Genomic DNA, 12,243 nt, shown 5'->3' with positions numbered 1-12,243 from the left:
GTGCGGGGTCAGGAGAATCCGGCAGCCGGGCCCCGCTCCCGCCGCTCTACCCCGTGCTCTGCAGGGAAGTGGCCTCGTTAGTAACAGCCCCGGCGGGAAGGCGGGCGGGGGCTGGAGCCTAAGGGATCGCCCGTGACCTGGAAGAAGTCTCCTCTTCCCCGTGGGACAGGCAGCACGTCTCCTTCCCCAGGGATGCTGGCTGAGCCCCCCAACACCCCGCTAGCCCCGAGGAAAGGGGCCATTCCGCATCACCGCCAGCCGAGGCAGGAGAGCCCAGCGCCTCTTGCAGAGCACCTGCCACCCACACACGACATGCTTTTCACCAGGCAGTTCTGTATTTTGGTAACTGAAGAGCATTAACCAAGCTTCAGCCCACACAGAAAAGGAAACGAGGCCATTTCAGTAACCAGGCTTTATAAACGGTCTTCAACAGACCTTTTTTTTTCTGAAAACGGGCTACAAATTATTTCCTTCATCCATCTTCTATTTACTGCTCACTGGGAATAAAAGGCAGGATGGAGTCTCCTGTTCCATTCTTGCCTTGCTCCTCTGCTGCGTGCACCATATCTTCTCATTTCAGTCTCCAATGTGCGACAGGGACACTGCCACACTGCCCAGAAATCTGTCATTGACAGCATGAGTGGGAACTGAACAGAAGGCACGGCTGAAACTCCAGTATGCTATGGGAATTCCCCTGTTTGACACATCACTGACAGGAGGTTTTCATTTCTAAACCAACCCTCCACCAGGCCATGGACATTCCCCCCCAACACATGTGAGAAACACCACTGGAGGTGAACCAGAAGAAAGTTCTTTCTCAAAAACTGATGTCAAAGCTTATGTCCTCTGAGGACATCATGTCTTCCATGTTCGTGACTATCTTACTCAGGTAGCCACCACTGCTGCACCTCCCTAACAACCAAGATTTGCACGCTTCTTTGTATGTGGGAAAGGCCAGAAGTGAGAAGCAACTTTAGCAATGTAACAAGACCTCCTGTCCACCTTCCCTCAACCCTGTGCAGACAAGCAAAGGCAGTGAAGAGGAACTTCACAAGGCTGGATGCTCTCTTCCTGGACAACTTGTGCTCTGAGCGTCCCACCACAGAGCAGTAGTATCACACTGGGGGTAAGCTCAAGGACAAGGTACTCCTCACAGGTAACAAACACCTCACATACCCTGCACATGGCTGATGTCAGTGTCCCAAAATAAAGGAAGTCCCCACCCCAACAGGAAATCACTGCTACCTGTCTGAAGCAATGTGGCATGATGAAGACAGGAAGGCAAAAGCAGACAGTTTGAGAAATAAGCAGCTACTACATCAGATGCCCTCTTTCTCCACAGTTAATCTAGGAGTGGCCCCTGCCTCCATCCCCAGAGGAGAATTCAGCTCTCAGCAGGGGACTCTGAGGCCAAGCAGAACAAAATTTAGTAACTCCACTCAGCAGTTCCAAATGCTTACTGTACTTTGAAAGTGCCTGAGTCATCTTTGGGTTTCCATGGCTTCATGGGCATACTGGTGCTAGTTAGCACACAGGCAGAGGTTAAGGGATTGTTCATCCTCCAGGGAAATCAATAGAAGGATCGATACTGCTTTGAAGTTACAGACTCCCCAGCCTGCTCCCCTTTCATCAGATCACCTCTGCCATATAGATGAATGCAATCCCAGCACAGAGACCCATCCTTCATCCCAAATGTCTCCTCATTTTCCCAAATGTCTTCTCAAATTTGAGGATGATTAAGTCTTTCATCCCAAAGTTAGGCAAATGTAGCAACCGTTCAGAGTTTTTCCAATTCTGTTTGCCTTCAGCTGGAACAAGGGAAGAAGCAGCAGATTAAGTATCCCGTCCACCTCTGTTATACCTACTACTCTCACATCACCTATCAAAGGCATCTGCCCAGCAAAGGATACACAATGTCCTGATGTTTTACACTTGTGTTCCTCTGTCCCAGGAGGCGCTCCAGCAAGGTCTGAATGGTCCCTGACTGCTCTGGCTCCACCTGGCAATGGCTGCTCTGAACCTGAGCAGTCAGAAGAAAGAATGATTTCCAGACCAACAGAAAACTGTTGGGCTTGTTCCTTCACACCTCCTCCCCTCATCTCCACACAGAGCAATGAGACCTTCAAACTCTGAACCAGGGGAGGGGGGAACCAGGGGGTCACCCAATATGATGACACAGTTTAGGCAGCCACTGGCATCACTCCCTTTCCAATTTCACTGTATGCCCTTCATGGCAGTAGGCCAAGATAGCAGCCGCAGGATTCCTCTTCATCTTGCTACAACCTCCTCAAAGGAAGTTTATGGCTCCCCAACAAAGGCTAAAGCAAACCCCCAGGGATGCCCTTCTCCTTTTTCTAAACAGTCACTTCCCTCTTACCTGACAAAGGAAGAGGTGAAGAGCATGAGACGTGGCATCAGGCAGCTCTGCTAAATTGGCTTCTGCTGCCTCCTGGAGAATCTGGCTAATTTCTTTTTGAGAAATAATATTGATGCTCTGATATCTCAGAAACTTGAACAAAGAGAAAAATAGAGGCATTAAATAGCGAAAGACCCACAGACTCCAACAGTGACCCATCTCCTGGAAAGACCTCTTCTATAATGGGATGCTGCAGCACCTTAACGACAGACCTGATTTTTACACCACTTCTGAAAGAATCAGTGCAAATATATGTGTTGATGGTGCTCTGATTTATAACCAGACTTGTTTTAGTTTAGGCCAGGAAGGAACTAAAACAAACCAGGTAACCTTTTAAAAGTGAAATAAGAACAGCAAGTATTCACAGACCCATCTTGTATTTGGAGGGGGAAGGTTCACGTTAATAACCCCTTCCTCTCATCCACTGCCATGAGGGCTTTATCTTCAGTATTTCTGCTGGGTAGGACCACATTCCTTCTCTTGCTTGCGGGCCCCACATACAGCAGGGTAGTAGATAATGGTAACTCCCTGCCCTGAAAACTCAGGTCTGTAAGGTCAAAGACAGGGAGACCAGCTGTGAGGCCAAGCAGAGCTCTGCTCTCCAGAGAGCCCCAGCATGCTCCCTGACTGGTAACAGCAGTTGCATGTTCTCTGTAGGTTTCCTCTCTCCTCCCCAGGGGTCCTGGATGATATAAATAAATGCTACCAAGACCAGAAGAACAGCACATGCTCACTAACAGCGGTCAGTTTCTACAGGGTGTGGAAGGGAAGTTCACTTGAAAGTATCGTTATTATAGGGCACGAATACAGTGCCAGACAAAGCCACAGCAATCTCTGAGATTGCGTGTGTACAGGGGGTAAGTTCCAACGACCAACCCACACGCACTGTACCAACATACTGGAAAAAATGGAGAACAGCCTGCCCTTCCCCTGCTCACCAAAGTCATCAGCCTAAGAACTTCCGGCTGCAGAAAGGACTTCTGGCCCCCACTGAGTAGTGTGAAGAGCAGGAATCGGTGCCAGGGCTGTGAAACAACATGCTGAGCTGGGAGAGAAGGAGATGCCAATCAAAGACAGCTTTAAAATCGGCCAAGTGACACTCATAAGGACAGTCTTCAATACTGACCCCACATTTTCTCTTCTAGACCCCACACTGTGAAACACTGAGGGGATATTTTGCTCTGTTCTTACTTGCTTTCTAATCTGGGCAAGAGTTTAGTCATAAGGACAAAAGCTTAATAGCTTCTTAAAACAGGAAATACCTTTTGCCCAGCTTTGTACTGGTACAGAAAGAGAAACCTTCTCCTGGGGTGCATGTCATAAAATAGTAAGGGGATATCTTTAGCCCAGGGTTTTAAATACCCTCTGGTTTCAATATGAGGACAAGCTTCCTGACCATGGGTTTTATTTAGCTGCAGAATACCCTTTGAGGAATAAAGCAAGCCGTATAACATAAGCTGCACAAACTGAGCTTGGGTCTGCATCAGAGAGCATCCTATGAGGACCAGCCAGGCTGATGGCAGCAATGCAAACAATCAGTAGAGAAAATATTCTTAATAAGAAACATATATGACAAACAGTGGTAAGGCTCAAGGTCACCATCTGTGACAGCAAATTCTCTCACTGAATGCTAACGTTAACTGTTACTACCTTGTATTTACTGCAGGTTGGGAGCATGGGATGTACAACTACAACAGGTCAGCTGATTCAATTCACCAGTGTTTTAGAAAGGTCCCTCTTCCACTGGCAGTCATGTAACCTCCCTATTGCTACTACAATAATATTTTCTATGGGAAAACAACACTCAAAAATCATGTAAAAATGTTTGGAGGGTATCTTTTTGCTCATAGAAATGGGAAGGTACCAGAACTGTGTACTGAGCCTGCTCTGCACATCTGGAAAAAACTGGACCAAGAGATGATTTTTAGGAAGCTTCAAATGAGGCAACTCCTAGAGGCAGAGTCTGAGCAACATTCTTTGCAGTGTTCTCACATCTTTCAAACATAGCCATGACCCTCATTCTGCTTGGAATAAGGAGACTCCTGTTATCACTGTTGTGAACTTCTGCACCACAGCAAGAATTTAGGCAGCCAAAGTGACAGGTTCAGCTGTTGCTGAAGCAGCATCTCATTAGCTTAATCCCAAATCAGCAGAACCTCCTCATAACATGCCACCTTTTTTTTTTTTAACCCAGCCTTTTAATAGCCTCTCTTCAGCTAATGGCTGCCATTCACCTGCAGTATTACATCTTCTTTCAACTGCTTCCTCTCTCCCACCAGAGTCCCTTTTGTCTGGTGTTCATTCACTCCATCCCCTTCTCTCTTAGTGCTTAAATGACTGAAGAGGTCAGGGTACAGAGAACTTTAAGATCACAGCCAGTACCTGGACTTTGTGGCAGGAGGCTGACAACAAGCACAAGAGTCAGTTCTTCCCCTCCACTGTATAAAGCTGTCATATGACGTTATATTGCCAACATGGTATACATTAGGTCTGACATGGACTCTGAAAACCAAGGTCTGCATATGCCCCTGGATATCTAGAATTTCCAGCTTCCATTCCCTAAGGCTGCCTAGTACCCTGTTCTCCCTTTCCCTCCCTCAGGGCCAAACTGTGACCAATACCATCCGTGTGGAAGACACATCATATTCAGATCTTACCACCCCTATATTTATGGTCTAAAGGTTTGCTACAATTGGCCTGGAAGCGAAAGACTATTCCTATACTTCTTCCATTCCTAAACCTTTCACTTTACCATATTGGGGGGTGGGGAGTGATTTTTTTCGTCCTGGAAAGCATCCTGGTGTCAAAGAGCCAAAGTGAGGGCTCATGCCTCCAGCAGAGCCAGGCACTGTGATTTCATCCCACAAAACACATAATTAACTTTAGGCATACAAATAATTTTTCTTATTGGGCATAAACTCATCAAGCATATGCATGGAGAACAAAGAGCTCAAAAATCACTGCAGAAGGGAAACTCGAGAAAGAGTAGGAAGACTTTACCAACATCCTGGTTCTTCACATACAGGTATTCCACTAAAGTTTCCAGGCAGGCAACCACAGCTTGAGAGAGTACAAAGTCTTTCTGGAACACCAAGAGGGGGAAAAAAAGAAGAAAAAAATCCCCACCAGTCAACAGCTATTGCAAGAGGAAAATTCATAAAGTGGCAGGATCTGAAGAGCATGCAGCACAGGAAAAAAACACATCTCCTTCATGGAATGCAACATGCTGCAAATTATCTGTCACATCAAAGAGTCAGACAAAGGCATGACTACTTATTCTAAGACTAAAAAAAAATAAAGAGCCTCCAAAGAATGAAGATGGGAGCCCAACATCGCTTGAGAGTGTTAAATGTAAACCAATGTACTACTCCCGGAACCCAACATCACTTGAGCAAGTTAAATGTACAGTGATGTACTACTCCCCAAAAGCACCTTACCAGGGACATGGGAAAGGGGCTGGGATTTGTTACACTCTTCCCACCTCTGTCCCTATGGGTGTGGTGTCCCTGAAGAGCAGGAGATGGAAAAACAGATTGTCATCAATACACAGAATTTCAGCTATCCAGTTCAGCAGCAGGGAGTACTGCATAGCTTGATTTACCTTCTTTCTCACTGCGCCATGCTGCAGCATGAGCATTTTCCCTCCTCCTCCTCACATGTCTGTAAGGGGTGGAAAATGCAGCCCCCCCCAAAAAAAAAAAAAGGCAGCTCCTTGGGTTTTGCAACAGGGTAGTTTCTCCTCAGGTTAGTGCACCTGCTTGAAGCCCAACACTAGTGTTGTTCCAAAAGTTGTATTTTCTATACCTGTAACTGGACATGCACCAAAAGGTTCTGCAGACTCACAACAAGCGAGAAGACCTGACGCATGGCAAGGGGGTGCAAGGCAGCATCCTGCAGTGAAGGCAGCTCTGGTTGCGTGGCATCTTTGGCTGTGTTTTCACCAACAATCACCAGCAGAGAAGAGGAAAAGTTCTGTTGCAGGACAGCTCTCAGGAACTGCATGATGCTCACTAGACAGGGAGCTTTTTATTAGTGTGTGTGTCAGTGTTTTCCTCCCCCTGTCCTGTGTGTTGGTGCCTGTGCAACAGCGTGGGAGAGTGTGAGGAGAGAAAATTTGGGCTTAAGGGCCCACTGGCACTGCCAAGCAGCTGCTGACAGCTGCACACAGGAATGACAAGAGTTCCCTTATTTGTCTCCTCCCTGTTAGACACTATCCCAGTTCATGCTTAGTTCCAGATGTTACCACCAACCTACAAGACAGATTTGACCAAACACAGCAGAACTCCAGAGAGTTCCCTTTTGCCCTTTCTCACCACCAGTTACATACTCCCAAAGCCAAATGGACCAAAGCTTCCAGATTCCCACCAGCACCTCCACCATCCCAATCCATAGTCACCAGTTCTCCCTTGCTGCCTTTAACATGGTACTAGCAGCTGCTTCCAGTCACAGATGCGAAATACCTAAAAGCAGGATTGGCTTCTTCTTTCTGAAGATGACTGCATTCAGGACTTCTGTTACATCTAGAGAGAGTGTCTGGTGAACCTAGAGGAGAATGAAATAGAAAAGAAAAAACAGTGCTGGTTTGGACTAGGTAAAAAGCTCCCTTACATACTTTCAGTCCTTAGACACTACCCCACAATGACCACTGCAAAACAAGGGAACAGCAACAGGGCTCTACCAGTCTGACCCAGAAAGGAGAGTCACATCACTGGATCTTCAAGTTTCACTCACCACCAGTTGCCAGTCCTGCACAGCTTCCAAACTACAGTGCAACTTGTTTGCCTGTCTCAGTTTCACTACTCTTTGCAGGCCCTGCAGGCCCTCTGGCACATGGCTGCCAAGCAGATGGAGCAGCAGGAACAGCCACCACCAAACATGGCTCTACCTTAGCCACACAGCCAGGCAGCAAGACTGAGGAGCCAGGTAGCCAAAAGCCAGCAGTGACCAGAATCTCTCCTTGCTTGCTGGAGCTGGGAAGCCTGCAGAGAGCCCAGGGCTAGGAACTACATTATGGGTGAAGGAGGCAGAGGAGGTTAGGGACTTGGGAACTAAGGGAAACAGGAAAGGTAGGCTTGAGAGGGCAGTCTGCAATACACTGTTTCCCTCACAGAGCAGCCATCCATCAGTGATGGCATGAAGCCTCACAGAGCCCCAGAAGGGTTCAAGCTCTTCAGTGAGGCAGAGCTGGCATGGGAGGGCAGGCATAAGGACCACAGGGCTGATTCCTTCAAACTGTCTTTTGAAGAGAGAAACATTCAACAGGAGAGCTAGAGGTACCTCCTGCAGCAGAGTGGCAGTGGTTACTTGTGTAAGAGCTGACAAGCCAAAGCCTTTAACAGCCTACCATCCACAACCCATGTTTATCCACAGGCTTCTGCTAAAGCCAGTAGCAGTAACACAGTTAAGACACAAGCTTGCTATGGCCAGACAAGTCCTCACTATTAACATCAGCCTGAGATGAATGTGGCCATTTCTCAGAGACATTGTTCCCCCCTAAAAAACTGCAGGCTTGGGGAGACAACCTGTCATCAGCTCAGATTCACAGCCACAAAGGACAAAGGCTCTCTTACATGGGCCTCCAGGATGCTTTGTGCAGCTTCAGCTATACTGAGCAGCAGCAAGCAGCATGAGAAGTGAGTCTTCCTCTCCTTCCGCCTCAGCAGAAGATTAGGAACACTGAAGCAGCCTTGAACCACTTCCACTTGCCACCTGTATCTGTAGTTGCTTCCCCCATCTCTTGTACAAGGAGGATTCTGGACTGCACAATCATAGCACATCAAGCCAGTAAGGTATTGAAGAAGCCAGACAACAAGTTTAAAAGCCACTATATGATTGCACTTCAAGGATTAATATGAGCTGAGAGTCACACCCAGAAGATGCAGCTCAACACTAGCCACTAGAATTTAATCCCTTCTGGGGATTTTGGGATTCCAGATGCAACCCTGATTTGGAACCTGAGAAGGTAAACTGTGCTCAGCATTTAATAAAACAGGGACAGGCAGGTCTTGCTATGTGTTCACACAGCTGACAGTCCATACAAGTGCCATGCTGTAAGACCTAAGCAGAGGCAGCACATCCATGAAGTAACAGGTGCAGACTTGGTCTGGGTTGGCCTTTTGGAAGAACCTTCCCTCACCATTAGAAAACAAACTCTTGCCCCTCTGTGTAGAGGCATGCATGTCCTTCATGTGATTTCATCATCTGTGAATAGGTGCACACAACATACTCTGCTGGGCAGAACTGCAAGAGCAGAGCTCCAACTCATGACATGCTGTTTAACCATATCAAGAGAGGGAGAGAGGCCTTGGTAAATACTTTTAAAGGAAACATTATCCCCTTGTGCTGGCATTAGAAAGTGCTTCCCTCAAAGTTGTAATTCCAATATCAGCTGACAACTTCAGCTTAGCTCTCTTGTCAGACTGCAAAGCATCAAATACAATGACAGCTGCCCACATTCGAAAGAGCTTGCTAATACTGAACACTTAACTTGCCAATAATAGGTTTGGATTGTGACTGTTCCACTATTGATCATTTTAATATCAAAAAAGCAGTTTATAATATGTGAGCTCTGTCTCCCACTCCCAGTCTTCCCTTGAGAAAGGCCTTAAAATGTAGTTTGCTCTGTCCTGAAGAGGAAAGTGACTTGGATCAGGAGGGCTGGGTATGCACTTTTTCCCCCAGGATTTCTGTCCCTAACTCTCCAGTGATTTGGGTTTCAGCCTTCCGCAACATTCTAGCTTCCAGTCCTGCTGGAGAAGTGCAGCAGGGAATAACCTACAGACAATAACAAAAGAGCAACGAAGGCAAGCAGATTCCAGGCCAAAGCAAATCACTTTCCTCTGCTAATGAAGAGGGTTTTTTGAAGTTTAGCCATTCCCTAGATCTGAACACTAGAGTGGTTCTAACCTCAGTATTGTAGCGATGCTGATACAGTAAGAGTGATGCAACCAACAGCCATCCAGAGCACAGCAAGGCATCCTCAGATGACAGGTAAACAGGTTCAGAGCGAGGGGACCGAAACCAGGTGTGTTCCAAAACCTTCTGCAGGATCTGTAGCAAGGACACGTTGGAGAGCAGCACAGCCACTGCTGTGTGGGAGAAACATAATGAGAGAGTCTGATGGGATGGCACAGATTAAACCAGCTTGACCAGCAGTATAGAGGTGCAGAGAACACCCCTGCTGCAGTGAGGCAGCCCCAGCTGCTATGGCTCATCAGACTAAAGCTGTCCATCTACACTGGTATTCATCTCCCACAGCACAAGCGACCAATTGGCCATCTAATAAAATGACCAGCCTTCAGCTAACTCAGCTAGAAGGCTGGTTAGAGCTGTTCTCTATTACTGCTTAATTTTTTGAATCATGTCAATGCCAAGACATTTCAAACAAGGCACCAAAGCCCCACTGCTGTGTTTTATGAGCAAGAAAAATACAGTGGCTCTCTCAGCAGCCAATTCCTGAATCAACAGAAGGCAGCAAAACCAAACAAAACAAAACCTTCAACCTAAAAAACCTCATCCCAAATACAAAATGGTCTTTGTTAACTGTAATGATGCATCTGAAAGGGGAAAAAATCCATCTTATCTGCTGAGACAGTTAGCATACAGTCTCTGCTGGCCAAGCTACAACCTCACTGAGATTAACTTGATTGCTAATCAATTTACAATCTCGCCTCACCTCTCTGTTGACTACAAGGTGTTGTCTGATGAAGGCTCCAGTACAGAAAATTCAAGGATGGCTGCAGGAGGTCAGTGTCCATTGGCCTGCATTTCCCACAGAGATTACTGACTGGAAACAAAAGAATGTACATAACACAGACACATTACACATAACAGAGCACCTCAGCACAAGGAAGAAGTCACTCAGTGGTGAGAGAATTCCAAAAAGAGAGACACAACCTGAAGTGAAAATAAACAGAGCATGATACAGACAAAGCAACAGGCACCTGCCCTAGAGTGTTTGACTTAGGCCGGACAGTGCAGTGGACGATGATAACAGGCAGGGGGGAATAGAAAAGGGTGTACTGCAGGGCATATATCACATTGGTCCATAATGAATCCAATAGCAACAGACTGTAAGTTACCTGTTTTCACAGAGTGAGTTTGATCCCAATATTAGGTCAACCATGAACAGCCACATGCCTGTCTCACATGGTACCAGACTGGGGAATGGGATGGAGAGCTGTGCTCCTCCACTCTCACCAACTCTGTTCAGACTAGGAATAAATGTGCTATGTTTGTTGTAAGCACCAAACACTGAAGAACAATGTTTAGCAAGAATTTGTGAGGGAAATCCAGGACTGCAGGGCTCAGCAAAACTGTCATAGGAGATCTTTTGAAAAGCTTTTTCAGAAAAAGCAATTCTCAAAAAAGACACTTCCCCACACTCCTTCCATCTATGAGCTAATTTCACATAGGCCTCATCAGAGGAGAGTGCCCTGCACACCTGCCCCTAAAGAATATAGCCTGGGGAGCCAAGCAGGGAATGAAGGGGTGGCTGGGCCAGGGAAAGAGTTTTGCTGAAAAACACAGAGCAGAAAGCAAGAGCAAAAGGATCTTGTGACTCCTGGGAGCAGCTGAGCTGTGCTCTGAAAGCACAGCAGCTAAAAAGCCTGGTATAAAGAGGACATGCTTCTTCCACACCCCCAGTTCTCTTGGCTAATGAATGTCTGAGAAACACTGCTTCTTTACAAGGGCAACACAGGCAGCCCTGAGACATAGAACATGACAAATTGAAGGGGATAGTCCTTCAAAGTCTGCTGGAGAGATCAATTTGTCAGAGCAGGGAAGAGATGAGAGCATGCATCAGCTGAACGTCCTCCTAGTATCTATTCTTTTTTCACAGCCTGCATGAACCTCTAATAGCCAAGTTAGAAGGGAGAAGTCACCAACTAAGGATCATCAGACAAGACAGCAGGTGTGGTATGGTGAGTAAACAAACACAGCCTTATGTCTCTGGGGTGAAGTGGGCAAGTCCTGCGTCAGTTGGGACCCATATACTCTGGCTTCACACTCCAGGGAAAGCCCAGGTTCACTAGGCTGCTGCTGCTTGACAGCTGGTTCACAGGACACCCCTGTGGCCTGAACTGCACAGAAGTGTGTTAACAAGTGTGGACAGAGGACGGCTCAGGAAGCATAGCAGCAATACTTTCATGTGCCAAGTCAACAACAGTCATAGACCATGAAATCATGTCATGGCCAGGGGAATACTTTGGCCACCTTGTGAGGTTTCAGACAACAAATGCATTGTAAAAACAAAAGGAAAAGAGCCTTGGTTTTGTTGACTGAACTGGTAAGCAGGGTTCTTTACAATTCTGTGGCTAGGAAAGTATCTCAAAGCAATCATAACTGTAATGCAAAGTACACCTTCTCTCAAAGGACAAAGAGCCAGCCCCTGATCATGTTATGGAACAATTAAAAAACACATATCAAAAACCCCTCGGAGAAGATGGACTCACAGACTCACCCTGGTGAAGCAGCTTGAAGTCTGTGCTGTCCAGCTCCCGCACACCCTTGCTCCGCAACTGCACCAGGAAAAGGAGGCTCAGCAAAACAGGCAGGTTTCTGTTAGCTAAGAAGGGCACAGACAGCTTAGATTGTCAGTGAATTCTAAACTGTTGTACCTTAGAGCATGTCAAGAATTAATTTGCTGGCTCAAGAATAAGGGTGGGTTAAGGGAGGAAGTATTTCCCCTTTACACACACACTGACACACCCACACAGATACACAGTCCCCTCTGGATCAGGCCACCTTTCTGCCATTGTGGGTTGGCCTGAGTTGCACACTGGATTCTGCCAACACCATTCTAAGAAAAACTAGAAAGGGGGGGG

General features: G+C 46.8%; 1 protein-coding gene across 1 annotated transcript in view; it reads right to left on the bottom strand.

Annotated features, from left to right (window-relative positions):
• Positions 1 to 404: 404 nt before the first annotated feature.
• MEI1 (meiotic double-stranded break formation protein 1) overlaps positions 405 to 12,243 on the bottom strand; it is a 38,803-nt gene continuing 26,964 nt past the window's right edge. The window contains exons 22-31 of the mRNA XM_026863078.1: positions 11,880 to 11,984; positions 10,092 to 10,202; positions 9,323 to 9,504; positions 6,877 to 6,958; positions 6,221 to 6,426; positions 5,417 to 5,498; positions 3,355 to 3,461; positions 2,378 to 2,509; positions 1,911 to 2,020; positions 405 to 622 (exon numbers count right to left, since the gene is read on the bottom strand). Coding sequence (XP_026718879.1) covers positions 577 to 622; positions 1,911 to 2,020; positions 2,378 to 2,509; positions 3,355 to 3,461; positions 5,417 to 5,498; positions 6,221 to 6,426; positions 6,877 to 6,958; positions 9,323 to 9,504; positions 10,092 to 10,202; positions 11,880 to 11,984 — 1,163 coding nt within the window. The 3' untranslated portion in view covers positions 405 to 576. The remainder of the gene's footprint in view (positions 623 to 1,910; positions 2,021 to 2,377; positions 2,510 to 3,354; positions 3,462 to 5,416; positions 5,499 to 6,220; positions 6,427 to 6,876; positions 6,959 to 9,322; positions 9,505 to 10,091; positions 10,203 to 11,879; positions 11,985 to 12,243) is intronic.

Source organism: Athene cunicularia, assembly GCF_003259725.1.
Source record: "Athene cunicularia isolate RWA chromosome 1 unlocalized genomic scaffold, athCun1 chr1_part2, whole genome shotgun sequence".
NCBI lineage: Eukaryota > Metazoa > Chordata > Aves > Strigiformes > Strigidae > Athene > Athene cunicularia.
The sequence above is the reverse complement of the archived record's forward strand: the minus strand, read 5'-3'. Positions and strand labels throughout refer to the sequence as shown.